At 64.0% G+C, this 15,106-nt stretch overlaps 1 protein-coding gene across 1 annotated transcript; it reads left to right on the forward strand.

Moving 5' to 3' along the window:
* Positions 1 to 9,903: 9,903 nt before the first annotated feature.
* LOC309585583 (maestro heat-like repeat-containing protein family member 7) lies at positions 9,904 to 14,291 on the forward strand (the record flags this gene model as incomplete). Its single annotated transcript, XM_082303531.1, has 12 exons — positions 9,904 to 10,035; positions 10,219 to 10,367; positions 10,624 to 10,771; positions 10,979 to 11,166; positions 11,249 to 11,386; positions 11,660 to 11,774; positions 11,945 to 12,082; positions 12,323 to 12,499; positions 12,628 to 12,783; positions 12,943 to 13,044; positions 13,424 to 13,526; positions 14,170 to 14,291. The coding sequence occupies 12 exons, from the start codon at positions 9,904 to 9,906 to the stop codon at positions 14,289 to 14,291; spliced, it is 1,668 nt and encodes a 555-aa protein (XP_082159657.1).
* Between the last annotated feature and the right edge of the window lie 815 nt (positions 14,292 to 15,106).

Raw genomic sequence — 15,106 nt, forward strand, 5'->3', positions numbered from 1 at the left:
ATCCCCCAGCGGGGGCTGCGCACCCCCTCTGCCCCCTCCCCAAATTCCCTCCCGGGGCAGCAGGGGCTGCCTCAGGAGCCCTGTGGGCAGGGAAACGGGGGTGACACCGGCATGGGGGGGTCACACACGCTCTGGGGGGACACACACGGCCCCTGGGGACGCTCCCCCACCTTCTCCCGCAGCACCAGGAAGATGAACCCCAACATGAAGCCCCCGACCCCAGCAGCATCTTGGGGGTGGGGTCTGGTGGCAGCTTTGTGGGTCTGGGGGAGAGAGCACAACTGCCCTAAAACCCCCTCCCAGCCCCACAGCCACTCCCAGACCCCTCAAACCACCCCACAGCTCCTGGCCAGGAATCCTTCCCCAACCACTCCCTGCATCATAAATGACCCCAAGAACCACAAAATTCTCTTCAAGCTACACAGCCCAGCCAAGATCACCAAAACTCTCTCAGAGACCACCCCAAAAGGCCCCTCCAAGCACCACCAATGCCCTCAAGAGACACAAAAGCCCATCCCAGTTCCCCAAGGAGCCCCCAGACCCCCTCCCACCCCCCATGGCACTGACCAGGACAGGCTGGGGCACAGGAACATCCACAGCCCGGAGCAGCTCAGGCACTTCAGCAGCGATTTGGGCACTTGGGAGGTCACACCCCAAAGGGGGAGACCCAGGGCAGGGACTGGGACAGACAACTGGAATTCCTGGAGAACAGACGGGCTCAGGTGAACATGTTCTGCCAGCACAACTACGAGATTGTGGCCCCAATCTGCCTGGCTTCATGGCTCCACAACACTCAGATCCTCCCGAATATTCCCCTGAACCCCAAATTCACCCCCAAATTCCGGTAAAATGGTGCCGCTTTAGATCTCTTTGTTTAATTTCTTTATTTTTACTCCAATTTTGGTTGTTTCAGTAGGATTAACACAGAAGTTACTTAGGCTGCAGAAGATCTCCAAGATCATCCAGGATGGCTTGAGACCACCAGAAAAAACAACTGGACAGAACAGATGAAAATTTTAGGGTGTAAAAGTAAAAAATCAGCTCTTCCCAATGAATTTCTGATTTCAATCAGAGTCCCGATGGATGTTCCTGCCCCTGCGTTCACCCAGGTGTCTACAGGGATCCAGGAGAACGTGGAGAGCACCAGCCAGGGCTCTTCCCAACCTGGATCACAGGGAATGTGGGTCACCAGGGCTCTTCCCAATGTGGCTCCTCTGATGGGGAATGAAGTTGGAGCAGAGGACAAAGCTCTTCCCGCAGTCGGGGCACTCGCAGGGCTTCCCTTAGCGGTGCCTCCGTTGGTGTTTGGTCAAGTGAGAGCTGTCTGAGAAGCTCTTCCCACACTGGGGACACTCGTAGGGCCTCTCCCCGGTGTGGATGCGCTGGTGGACGACCAAGGTGGAGCTCTGTGAGAAGCTCTTCCCACACTGGGGACACTCGTAGGGCCTCTCCCCTGTGTGGATGCGCCGGTGGGTGACGAGGTGGGAGTTTCGCTTGAAGCCCTCCCTGCATTCGGGGCAGCGGAAGGGCCTCTCATCCGTGTGAATCCGCTGGTGCAGGAGGAGAGTGGAGCTGGTCTGAAACCTCTTCCCACACTCGGGACACTCGTAGGGCCTCTCCCCGGTGTGGATGCGCTGGTGGGTGATGAGGTGGGAATTGTACCTGAAGCCCTTCCTGCATTCGGGGCAGCGGAAGGGCCTCTCATCCGTGTGAATCCGCTGGTGCCAGAGGAGATTGGAGCTGGTCTGAAACCTCTTCCCACACTCCCCACACTCGTAGGGCCTCTCCCCGGTGTGGACCCTCTGGTGGATGATCAGGTGGGAGCTCCACCTGAAGCTCTTCCCACATTCCCCACACTTGTCGGGCTTCTCCCCATTGTGAAGCTGCTCATGAACCACCAGCTCTGACCTCTGGCTGCATCTCCGGCCGCCTTCCCCGCACAGGGTGGGTCTTTCCTCCTCAGAGCACCCTGGGCTGCGTTTGCAGCCCCTCCTCCTGCGGGATCTCCGGGGCTTTTCCTCCCCATTGGATTCCTGTGCCGTGGAGCCGCTCAAAATGGCCTCTTCCACCAGGTTCTGCCGCGGGGATTTGTCCTCCCTGGGCTCCGTGCTCAGCTCCTTGTCTGGGGAGGAAGGACAAGGAGAGGATGGGATTTGCCTCCGGGCCACAGGGAAGGGCAAGGAGATCCCCCCAGTCCGTCCCCGGCAGGACGGCGTCGGCAGCGGGGTTGTCCTGCAGCCGGGGGCGATGCTGGGCTGGGAGATGGAGCAGGAGAGAGGGGAAAGGGGCACTGACTTCCTCCTCACCTGCCTGGGGCTCCCGGGGCATCTTCCTCTTCCTCACAGCCTCCTCCTCCATCTGGCCAAGGGTTGGGAATGGGAAATCCTGGTTTGGGGAAAACAAGGGATGAGCACATTGAGTTTAAGGTCCCTCTGCCCAAGTCCATCTCTAGAAGTCACTGGGCACAGTGTGTCCATAAAAATCTGCTCTGAAAAAGCCTCTCAGCAGTTCCCTCTCTCTGGTCTCTCCCCTTTGGTGTTTGGGGGTTCCCCCTGTCCCAGCTGCTGGGGTCCCTCTTTCATTGGGGTCCCCCTCTCTCCTTGGTCTCCACCCTCCCCAGGCTGCTGGGAGTCCCAGGAATCCAAAAGCTCCCCCCTTTGGTCTCCCCACTTAGGGATGCTGGGGGTTATGGGGTCCCCAGGTCCCTTCTCCCCTTATTCTCTGCTTCAGGGTGCAGGGGGTCCAAGGAGTCCCCCCTGCCCCTCTCCAGGCTGTTGAGGGTCCCGCGAATGGCGGCGCTCCCCCCTCTCTGGGCTCCCCACTTTGGGGCCCTGGGGGTCACAGGGGTTCGCTCCTCCAGACTGCCGGGGCTCCCCTGCTCCCGGTACTGCCCCTCTCTGCTCGTCCCACTCTGGGGCTCCCGAGGTTCCCCCTCCGGCTCTCCCAAGGGGTCCCGCAGCCCCCTGGCTCCGGGCTGGAGGTGGCCGTGCCTGACCCACCAGCATGGGGTGGACCTGACATCCCACCACCCCCCACTGAGGCTCTGCCAGCAGCCAGCACAGGGATCCCCCAAAAACACCGCCTGGGGACCCCCCAGTATCCCCTCAAGGGGCACCTACAGCTCAGCTCTGGACTCCTGCAAGATCCAAACATCCCCCCCACAAACACCGGCCCAGGGACTCCCCAGGATATTTGGGCCAAGCTCCCCCTCCCCATCACCTGTGGGATGGGGGGGTCGATGCTCCTTGGGGTGAGGGGCCTGCAAATTCTGGGACCGCTGGACCCATGAGCTCCCTCCTCTTCCTCCACCTTCTTCTCGTCTTCCTTCATCCGTCCTCCTCCTTCTCCCTAATCCCACCTCCTGCTCCTCCTCTCTCCATCCTTTCTCCTGCTTCTTCTTCCCCCCTTCTTCTCTTCCATCCCTCCTCCCCTGTTCCCCAAGCCCCTCACATCCCACGGGAGGAATGGGAATGGAGCCAGGACAGGTCGGGATGGGCAGTGCAGGGCTCTGGGCTGCTCCCACGCCCTGGGGTAACCTGGCCAAGGGAAAAGATGCAAAATTGGTGGGTGGAGATAAAAACTTGGTGTTGTGGTCACCCTGGGTGGGGACTTCCACCCCTCTGGTCTCATGTCAGGATGGAGAGGGGAGCGGGGAATGCAGAGACTGATGGGAGATCCCAAGGGATTTTAGGGGCAGGACGAGGGCTGCTGTGAGTTCTTGTTGGGAGAGGTCAGCCCGGAGACCCCAGAGTGTTCCCAGGGCCCTGGGATGGAGAGTTGTCACCACCTTCTGCTTCAGGTGGTGGTTCTGGAGGGACCTGGGCTCCTTGGGGCTCTTCCTGCAGCCGAGAACTTGTAGGGACCCTCCTCCAGGTGGCTCCTCCAGGTGTTCCAGGGGCTTGGGGCTCACGGTGAAGCCCTTCCCAGAGTCTGGGCATCCATAGGGGCTCCCCAGTGTGGATCCCCTGGTGTCTGGGGAGGCTGGAGCTCCTATGAAAGCTTTTCCTGCCCTCCTGGCCCCTGTAGGGTCTCTCTACTCTGAGATGGCACCTCTGGGCAAAGCTTGGGCAGACACAGGACTTCTCCCCCACTTGGATCCTGTGCTGGGAGATCAGCTCCGTGCTTCGGCCAAAGCTCTTCCCACAGGAGATCAGTCCCCTGCAATGATGGCAACTTTGGGCTTCTCCAGAACCCCTCCCACTCCTCTGGAGGTCCCACCCCCCATCTTTCCCCTCCTCCACCCTTTTCCCATCATCCCCCAATCCTCATCCACCAACGGACCCCACTAAGGGGAAGGGTCCCACTCCCTTTTTCCTCCCTCTCTCCAATATCCCCCTCTCCTTTCTCATCCTCCCCCAAAGCCTCCGTGTCCCACGTACCTGGTTTGGGGCTCTCAGTTCCCTCTCCCACTCAGTCTGGGGAGTCCGATCCCCTTTTCACTGCTCTCCCCCTCTTTAAAACGGGTCTCCCTTCCCCCCCCCCGCCCCTCACCCCAGAGCTCCTCGCCCGCGGCCGGGGGGCTCCCAGCACCACCAGTGCCACCAGTGCGGCCCCAGCTGCCCCCACACGCCCCATGCCCAGCGCCGGGCGCTGCCCACAGCCCCAAAGCAGCCGCGCTGTGCCCTGGGGGGTCCCCAGAGCGGCCCCGCCCCGCACGGCACTGGGAGCACCAGTCCGGACCAGTGCGGAGCGCGGGCGGGCGGCATCAGCCGTGCCCGGGCAGGGCCGGGCCCCGCGGGGCTCCCGCCCGCACTCGGCCCCCGCCGGGACAGCGCGGGGGGGCCCGGCCTGGCCGCCCCCACCTCCCCCTCCCCAAATTCCGCTCCGGGGGGCGCTGGCGGCGGGGGGGGCTCAGCTGGGGCCAGAGCTGCCGGAGCCACGTGTCCCCCGCTGCCGGCACCACCCCCTCAGGATTAGGGGTGCCCCAAAACTCCCTCCGAGCTGCCGGATACCCCGCACGCCCCTCAGGAGTGGGGTCCCCCCGGCCTCATCATCCCCAACCTTCGGCTGCCTCAGCCCAGGCCCCATCCCGCCCATCCCCCTCCGCCACACTTCATCCCACCCCCCAATCCACATCCCACCCTTCCCGGGCCCCATCCCGCCCCATCCCATTTCTCCCGGCAGCCGCCACCGGGACCCCAAAAACCCCGCGTGCCGGGGGCTCCCCAATATCCCCCAAGGGGCATTTGCGACTCACATTTGGAGCCCTGTAAGATCCAAACATCCGCCTCCCCCCCCCGCCCCACCAAACCCCCTTCCCCCAGGAACCAACAAAGATATTTGGGGCTCGGTGCTGGAGTCCTCCAAGCTCCAAAAATCCCCTCTCCCAAAACAACCCCAGGCACCGCCCGAGATATTTGGGGCGAGCTGTCCCTACCCGGTCACCTGCGGGATGGGGGGAGCGAGGCCGAGAGCTGCGGACACAGAGAGCGATGGATGCACGTGGAGGCTCCTCTTGGAGGCTCCTCTTCCTGCATCCTCTGTCCCGCCTCCTCTGTCCCGCCTCCTCTCTCCCGCCTCTTCCTCCCACCCCTCCCCCTTTATCCCTCCTCTTCCTCCCGCTCCTGCTCCTCCATCCGTCCTCCGTCCAGCAGCTCCGCTGCCGCCCCAACCCTCGGGCTGGACCGTGGGGTCTGGGACACAGCCCCGTGCTGGGGGGCAGAGCCGCTGCTGGGGCCATCGCTGTGTCCAGGGCATCCTTTGTGGCCCTCGGGCAGCTCCAGGCTCCCGAGGGCTCCCCGAGGGTTTCTGTGGCTGTCCCTGCTCCCCAAATCTGTCGCGTTTAATGCCCAAACGCGGCAGCCCCGTGCCCTGTGGCAGCAGCCGGTGCCAGGACACAGCCCCGGGAGCTGCGCTAATGCCCGGCCGTGCCCAGGAGGGACTGAGGGGAGGGGACTTCATAAGGATCCCCCCTCTGCGCCCCTGGCTGCGCACGGAAAGGTTCTTTGGTGCATGGGAGCGATTTTCCGGGATTTCTGGGCTCGGCGGGGTCGAGGCGGCGGCAGCGGGAGCCGCGGGGCCCGGCCCGTGGGGGCGGCCGGGCTGGAAAAGTGCGCGGGGCCCCAGCGCGGTGCCCGAGGGCTGAGCGGAGCTGACGGGAACAACCCCGGAGCCCCCCGGTGCCCGAGGGCTGAGCGGAGCTGACGGGAACAAGCCCCGGAACCCCCCGGTGCCCGAGGGCTGAGCGGAGCTGACGGGAACAAGCCCCGGAACCCCCCGGTGCCCGAGGGCTGAGCGGAGCTGACGGGAACAAGCCCCGGAGCCCCCCGGTGCCCGAGGGCTGAGCGGAGCTGACGGGAACAAGCCCCGGAACCCCCCGGTGCCCGAGGGCTGAGCGGAGCTGACGGGAACAAGCCCCGGAGCCCCCCGGTGCCCGAGGGCTGAGCGGAGCTGACGGGAACAAGCCCCGGAACCCCCCGGTGCCCGAGGGCTGAGCGGAGCTGACGGGAACAAGCCCCGGAGCCCCCCGGTGCCCGAGGGCTGAGCGGAGCTGACGGGAACAACCCCGGAACCCCCCGGTGCCCGAGGGCTGAGCGGAGCTGACGGGAACAAGCCCCGGAACCCCCCGGTGCCCGAGGGCTGAGCGGAGCTGACGGGAACAAGCCCCGGAACCCCCCGGTGCCCGAGGGCTGAGCGGAGCTGACGGGAACAAGCCCCGGAGCCCCCCGGTGCCCGAGGGCTGAGCGGAGCTGACGGGAACAAGCCCCGGAACCCCCCGGTGCCCGAGGGCTGAGCGGAGCTGACGGGAACAAGCCCCGGAGCCCCCCGGTGCCCGAGGGCTGAGCGGAGCTGACGGGAACAACCCCGGAACCCCCCGGTGCCCGAGGGCTGAGCGGAGCTGACGGGAACAAGCCCCGGAACCCCCCGGTGCCCGAGGGCTGAGCGGAGCTGACGGGAACACCCCGCTCGTCTCCGCCGCTCGAAGCCGCTTCCCCGGCTCCGGCTGCCGCCGCCGCCCGGCCCCGGCGCGGTCCCGCGGGGTCGCCGCTCTTCGCGCAGCTGGAGGGGCTCGATCCGAGCCGCGCCCCGCCCGTCCCTCGCTGCGGCTCTTGCGGTGACACGGAGCGGCCGAGACCCCGCGCTGCTGCCCCGACGCTCCCTCGCTGCAGCTCTTTCAGTCGCTGCGCAGCCGCCACTCCCCGTGCACTTCTTCTAGAATTTATTATTCCATTCTTCTTCTTTTATTCCATTCGCACCTCCCATCCCACGCCCTCCGCTGCGGCTCTTTCACCGCCGGGCTCCTCGCCGGTGTCTCGGTGCAGCTCCTTCAGTGCCACGGGCCGGCGGAGACGCCCCTCGCTGCGGCTCCTTCAGGGGCCCGGGGCGGCTCCAAAGGGCCCCGCCCGCCGCCGCTGCCCGAGGCCTCCCCGCTGCTGCCGGGGATCGGACACCGCAGGCGGCCCCGGCCCCTGGATTTGGGACGGAGCGAATCAGAACTGGAGAGTGAGGAGTAAAATAAACTGGTACAGAACCTTCCCCCGACCTCTTTCTCCTTGCCGGAGTTCACTTTATCCCCGGCTCCTCCCTGCTGTGCCCAGCGGGGCAGGGAGAAGGGATGGGAGTCGCGGTCAGTTCGTGCCGCTGCTTCGCCCTCGGGGACAGGAATCCTTCCGTGCTCCGGCGCGGGGTCCCTCCCATGGGGTCAGTCCCTGCCCTGGCCAGCGCGGGGTCCCTCCCATGGGGTCAGTCCCTGCCCTGGCCAGCGCGGGGTCCCTCCCCAGCCGTGCGGTCACTCCCCGGCCCGGCCCTGAGGCGCGGGGCAGTCGCGGGGCAGCCGCGCTCCGGCCCCGTCAGCGGCACCGCCGCTTCGTGCCGGGCAGGAGCGACAGAAGGAGCCGGGCGGCGGCGGGGGCTGAATCCCGGCAGCAGCGAGCGGGAAGAAGAGGAAGAAGAGGAAGGGGCCGTGCCAGCTTCTGTGGAAGACGCCCAGCCCTTCCCGCGGTGGCTGCGGCGGCAGCCGTGGGGGCTCCTGGTGCTGCCCCGAGCCCGCAGAGCAGGGGAGCGTTTGCTTATGGCTGGAGCCGATGCTAAAGTTCCTGTTGGGCTGCCTTAGACACTTGGGGCAAGGCATTCCTTCCAACCTGGGCCACTTGGGGTGGGCTGGGTGCGGCCCCAGGGCAGGTGGCAGCGTGTGCAAGGGCCCTTTGTGACACGGTGCAGCACGGTCACCGTGGGATGGAACGGGACAGGGTGTCCCAGGGCCCTTTGTGACATGGTGCAGCATGGTCACCGTGGGATGGAACGGGACAGGGTGTCCCAGGGCCCTTTGTGACATGGTGCAGCATGGTCACCGTGGGATGGAACGGGACAGGGTGTCCCAGGGCCCTTTGTGACACGGTGCAGCATGGTCACCGTGGGATGGAACGGGACAGGGTGTCCCAGGGCCCTTTGTGACATGGTGCAGCATGGTCACCGTGGGATGGAACGGGACAGGGTGTCCCAGGGCCCTTTGTGACATGGTGCAGCATGGTCACCGTGGGATGGAACGGGACAGGGTGTCCCAGGGCCCTTTGTGACATGGTGCAGCATGGTCACCGTGGGATGGAACGGGACAGGGTGTCCCAGGGCCCTTTGTGACACGTGCTGACATAGGGGCTGGCGGCGACGCGGCCACGCCACAGTGCTCGGAGCACGCGACGGGACAGGACGGGACAGAGCGGTGCCGTGAGGAGCCCCCGCACAGCGCACTCGATCCTCGCTGACCCGGAGCTTTTCCGAGGCGTTATTCCTGCAGGTGACCTCGAGGCCAGACCACAGGACTTGGTGACCTGTGGCCTTCTTGAGGCTTCTCTTTTGCAGGTGCCCTCGAGGGCAGACCATGGGACTTGGTGCCCTGGAGCTTTTCTGAGGCATCTGCCATCCCTGTGGCCGGTGCCCTCAAGGCCAGACCGTTGGCTTTGCTGACCACAATCCTTGACGAGGAGTCTCCTGTCCTTGTGGCAGGAGCCCTCTGAGACCAGGCTGCAGGACTTGCTGTCCTGTAGCCTTCCTGAGGCTTCTCTGCTGCTGGTGCCTTCAAGGCACAAGTGCAGGACTTGTTCACTCAGAGCTTTCCCAAGGAATCTCTCTTGAAGGTGCCCTCGAGGCCAGACTGTGGCATGGCGGGCAGATTCCGTCGCCTGTTCAAGGTGTTCAGGGGGAAAAAAGGCCCTGGAGCTGCCCCAGCACAACAGCCTGAAGAGCTGGAGCAGTTCCAGCCACGGCAGGACGGTGAGTGACAGAGCTGGGCCACAGGGCTGATGGTGGCAGCCAGCTTGGCGCCATCCCATCCCATCCCATCCCATCCCATCCCATCCCATCCCATCCCATCCCATGCCCTCCCGTCCCGTCCCGTCCCATCCCATCGCATCCCTGGAGAACAGGCCCATGGATAGGATGGAAGAGGGGCCGGGCCAGACCCTCTGCAGCAGCCGTGCTCCATGCCCTGGGCATCCCGGGGCTGTCCCTGCCTGGGGAGCGCAGGGCTGGGCTGCGTTCTCTGGCCTCTCCTGCAGCCCCTCAGCTCTGGCTGCGCTCGCTCTTTGCCAGATGCAGCCCCGGACCGGACACAAGAGCAGGACCGTGCCCACGGCCGCTTCCGGAGAACAGTGCAGGTACCTGCAGCCATCCCCACCTGGGCTGGGCCTGCTGTCGCTGCTCAGCCGAGCACCGCGCCTGGAGCACCCCTTGGAACATCCCTCCCTTTCCTGTCCTTTGTTCTCCTGCAGATGTTCCGGAAGTTCATCCACATTCGGCGTGGAAAGACCAGCACCACAGCAACTGAGGGCACAGCTGAGCCTGACTCTGGGCTGACCGAGCTCCAGGCAGAGCCTGATGTCAGCCCAGATATCACTGCACCCTCAGAACTCTGACAGTCCAGTGAATGATCACAGAGTGAAGACTGACGTGGCAGTGACTGAGGACATGGCCATCACAAACACCGACACCGGAGAGACTCAGGGCATCCCAAATACTGACACTACGCCCATTCCCACTGGGATTCATGCTCCTGAACTGGGTTATTTCAAGGAGAGTGCTGATTCTTCTCAGCAGCAGGTAAGCAGCCTGGGGTCAGGGCTGGAGACTCCAAGGATCGTGTGCCCCCTCAAGCCACGACTGCTGGGCCCCCTCAGCCTTTGAGACCAGAACAGTGAGTCGAGAAGGGAAGCATTTCTTGGGGGCAGCTGGGGAAGTTGCTCCCTTGGACAGTGCTCCAAGTCTTCCCCATGCCTCCTCCAGGTGCCAGCCACGGTGAGGAACATTCACCAGAGTCTCGGGTCCCATGTCACTGTGGGTGCCAGGCTGGGCTTTAACCTTCTGAGGCTGGCTGAAGAGCACCCCGCTGATGTGGTGCTGACCCTCCTGCGCTGTGCCCCATCGTGCGACAGGTACGGGGCCCAGCTGCCTTGAGAGCTTGGGGCTCACCAGCCCTTAGGGCCCATCGCCCTGTGCCGCCTGTCCAATGGGGTCTGCCAGACAGGCGGAGAGCTGCAGGACCCTCGGGCCCCTCTGTTTCCTGAGCCTGCTGCCATGCTCCCTCCCTGCCCCTCAGGGCACCGGGGCTCTGTCACCTGGGCCCCCACAGCTGCACAGGGCATGGTACTGTGACTGAGACGCCCCTGACTCAGAGCTCCGATCCCACAGAGCTGCCACAATGATGTGGAGACTCCTAGGCTTGTCAGGCAGCACACTGGAGAAGGTGCTGCCAACACTGCTCTGTGTGATGGAGGACTGGCCTCTGCACAGCATGTGCACCTCTGATGGGGACGACACACCTGTCCTCGCCCTGGCTGTGAGTTTCTGGAACTGGCCTTTGCTTGCCCCCAAGCTGCTGCTCCAGCAGCTCTCCATCCTCTCCCTGCCTCAAGCACTGGGTGAAACCTGAGCTAGGGGCAGGCTCAGGGGGCACCAGGCCCGGTGCTCCCCCTGCGTCTCCCCTCGGGCCCTGCCACATGGACAGCTCGGCACCGAGCGCTGTCTCGGGCTGCTTCTTTTGCAGGCAACTCTGGGGCTGTGGGTGATTGTCCAGGTGCCTCGGTGCCACGAGGCAGTGAACCTTTACTCCTCCCGCATCTTTGTGGCTCTGCTCTCCCATGTTGTCATCACCACACAGCAGATGCCAGAGGAAGTTGATCACTTCTGGAGAGCGTGCCGGGAGGAACACCGCCTTCCCAGCAACCCCAACAGGTCCCAGTCCTCCTGTCCTTCCCATGCCCTTGTGGCCAGCGCCAGTGCTCCCAGTGTGACCTGGGCTTTGCTCTGCACACAGGTTTGCAGTGCAGGCCATGAAGGCTCTGCTCTGTCGACTGTGCTGTGACAATGAGGTGGTGGCGATGGAGCGCAAGCGTGGCTGGGACACGCTGCTGTGTGCTGACACCCAGCACTATGCAGTGGGGCTGCTGGCCAGGTGAGACCCCCTTCTCCCCACTGCCCCCGGCACTTGTGCCCTGTGCCCACGGTGCCCCACACAGTCCTTGTGGCCATGGGCCAGAGGGCCTGGTCAATGAGGGATGGCCAAGGACGCTGGAAAAGGCTGGAGAAGGGTGCTCAGGAGCAGCCACCTCCCAGAGCACCCACATCCCCTGCAGGGATGCTGGGGAAAGACCAGACCTCTGTGAGTCAGTCCTGGGAGATGTTTGCCCCCCAGCTCACAGCCTTGATGCCTTTTTCCCTCTGCCAGAGAGATGCGCCGGGTCTCCCTTCCCATGTGTTCTGGGATTGCACTCCGCCTGCTTGGGCTGCTGAGCAGGGAGGAGCCACGCTGGGATCTGCCCTTCCTGGCATTCCTTGTGGAGGTGAGCCTGATGCCAGCGCTGCCTCGCTGAGCTGCCTCCCGCCTCTCTGCCCTCTCGTAGCCGCAGCTGCCTGGGACGTGCCCGCGCCCTGCGCTGCTGCCTGGGCCCAGCCCTGGGCGGTTCCGGGCTCCTGCCGGCCGGCTCCCCTGTCACTGCCCTGTGCCTTTCAGCTCCTCGAGTGCCTGGACTTGAGGGAATGCGGTGACAGTGTCCTGGAGATGATGTCCAGGTACCTGCTGAGCGAGTGCACGCAGAGATGTCGCCTGGCACTCAGAGGCCTCGTGGTGCTCAGCAAGGATCCCGCGATGGTGAGAAGGCGGCAGCGGCTGAAGCTGCGCTGGGGAAAGCAGTCACATGGGCTTGGCTGGGCTTCAGGAGCTGAGGCAGCTGCTCCCAGCTCTCCTGCCTCCCGGCTCAGCTGCCCCAGTGCTTCAGGACAGGCCTTTGGCCTCTGGGCCCTGCGGCAGCAGGGTGGGCTTGCAGGGCCAGGGTGGTGTAGGCAGTGCAGCCGTTCATGGCTTCACAGCACAGCCTTGTGTTCCACACAGGCCAGAAGAATGGGCAGCCTGTCCCAACGGCTTGTGGAGCTGCTGGGCGATGCAGATGGAGAGGTGGTCAGGATGTCCCTCTCTGTGTTCATGAATGTGCTGGAGAACAAAGACATCCTGGTATCCAGCACCACCGCCCCGAAACTGGCTGAGGCGCTCCTGCCACTCTTTGAAAATGTAAGGCTCTGTGCCCCCAGCCATAGGCTGGGGTGCTACCTGCAAAACTTCAAGCCTTATGGATTTTCAGGCCTTTTCCTTGGGGAACCTGGAGTAATTGGTCTTAGGGTCTTATCTTTTTCCACCAGGACAACAGCCATGTGCAGCTGTTCTCCATTCACCTCTTCGGCAAGGTGATGGAGTTGGTAGTGGAGGAGGGAAAAAAGCCCCTGGAGAGGATTGTGAGCCAGAGCCTGCTCCTGCTCTTCTTGCACTGCCATGAGGAGAACCGCCACGTGGCAGAGGTGAGGTTTTGTGTGATGCTGCTGCATCCCAAGGACGGGGCTCAGCTGCCTCCTGCCCTGGTACCTCCTGGGCTCCAGCATCCTCCTGGCCTTGGAACAGGGACACGAGTCCTGTGCCCTGGGCTGCGGTGCCATCTCTGTGCCTCTGCTGCTCTCCAGGCCTCGATGGAAACTCTTCTTTGTGCGGCCGGGTTCCTGAAGAGGAGGAATCTCAAGCAACTGCTGAAGAAGGAGCAGCTGTTGACGTTCGCCGAGTGCCTGGTAAAGCCTGACTGGAGAAGCCTGAGGCACAGCCTGGAGAAGCCCAGTGTGTGGGGCTGGCAGCTGTGCCCCTGCCCAGTGCTGCACCAGGGGCGCCAGCCTGCGCCCCACACGCTGCTCCCTTCCCCGGGCTCTGCTCCAGGCTCCTGTGGCCCCGAGCCGGGAGCCGATGGAGCCCCGGCCCCGCTGGGCTGTGGCGCGGGGCGGCACCGCGGCTCCCCGGGCAGCAGCCGGCCCTCGGCCCCCTCCAGAGCCCGGCGCCAGCGGCTGCTGGCCGGGCCTCGGGGCCGTGCGGGCAGGGGAGGCCAGGGCTGGGCGCAGAGAGCCCGGCCAAGGGGCTGAGCCCGCGCCAACCCTTCCCTCCTGGCGCTCTCTGCAGCTGGCAGAGGACAGGAGCCGAGCGGCCGAGCGCCTGCACCAGGCGCTGCCGTTCGTGGAGAGCCCGCAGGAGTCGCTGCGAGAGGCGGCCGTCAGGTTCATCGGTGAGCCACGGGCCCGGGGCCCGTCCCCGCCCCGCCGCAGCTCGGCCCCAGCCCCGGCTGCTGCCCCGGCAGCGGGATCCGGGCCCGGGGCCGTGGAGCCCCGCCTGCCCTCGGGGCCGCTGCCGCCCTCTCGCAGCCGTGCCCTCGGGCGTCAGGATGCGGCGAGGGCCCGGGCTGAGCCCTGCCGGGGCAGGAGAGCGTGTGGCCACGGGGCTGGCAGCGCCGCTGCGAGGGAGCCGTGCCGCGGGGCCGTGACCGCCTCTGTGCTCCCAGGGACTGCCAGGGTGTTCTTGAGGGGGCACAAGGAAGAGCTCCAGGTCCTCAGCGAGGGTGAGTGAGGGCAGCGGGCTGGCAGCGGGGGCTGGCGGGGGCGAGCTGCAATGCCTGGCTCGGGAGCCGCAATCCCTGCCCTGGCTGTGGGGGCTTTGCTCCAAGTGTGGACTCGGGGTGACGTGGGCCGAGCACAGAGAGGTTTCAGGGACACGGTGGGGAGCTTCATGGCCAGCACCTTCTGGCTGATCTCCTTGGCCCCTGCTGTCTTCTGGCCATGGCAGGAGCTGCGTGAGATGGCCCTGGCAGGAAGGTCTGCTTGGATTCCCGCAGATCCAGGCTCTGACCGTGGCTCTGTTCCTGTCTCTTCCAGCCCTTCAAGCCCTGAGGAGAGACGACAGCCCTTCCCAGACAAACATCGTAGTTCAGAAAATATTCAAGGAAAGAGCTGCTGAACTACGTTCATCTGCTGGCTCAGAACCAGAGTCCCTTTAAGCCCTCCAGATATCCTGGAAGATGAGACCATCTGGAGACTAGAATAGAGCAGCTGGAGCTCCAGGCACAGCTGATGCTGGTCACAGCTGAGCCTGTGGAAAGCTCCCATAGCTCCTGCCCTCTCCCTCCCTTTTGGCAGCTCCATCCCTCCAGCCCTCAGACCCTGCCCATCCCCTTTTTCCCTCCCAGCTCATCCCTTCGCTTCGCCTCCTATTAATAAACAGTTTGGCTTCTTCACTTGACCTGCATCTCTGTGGTGCTGAAGCAGCCCAAAACCTGAGCCCTGGGACACACAGGCCCCTCCTGCCGCTCTCTTCCGTGCTATTACTGCAACCCTAGGGAATATCACCGTGTCCCGCAGCCGTAGGGAGGAGGAGAGAAGATCCAGCAGGCAGGAACTGTGCAGCAAGATTGATTTATTTAATTATTTTACAAACTCTTTTATAGACTTTTTTCTTCATAGTCTAATTGGACAAAGGATCAGCCACCCCTTGGGGTGATTGGCTAAAATCCTAAAGCATCCATTGTCAAAATATTTTCTACTGTACTATAAACAAGACTTTTCAAGGCTGCAGCTGTTTGGTTGTTTACATAACTCTGCTACCTCTTCCGTGAGAGAGAAAAGTCTCTCACAGGCTTAGAAAACAGCAAGAAAATCCTTGCTAGCAGCATTTTTGTATCCACACCATGCCATGTTTTGTGCAGAGACACAGAGGAACGAGGGCAGCTCAGGCTGGAAAGGTCCCTGTCCTGAAGGTCCAGTTCCACAACACTGTGGAGTCAGAGGTCTTGCTGAGCACCCTGAAGGCCCTGGA

The sequence above is a fragment of the Coloeus monedula genome, assembly GCF_965178545.1.
Source record: "Coloeus monedula genome assembly, contig: HAP1_SCAFFOLD_73, whole genome shotgun sequence".
NCBI lineage: Eukaryota > Metazoa > Chordata > Aves > Passeriformes > Corvidae > Coloeus > Coloeus monedula.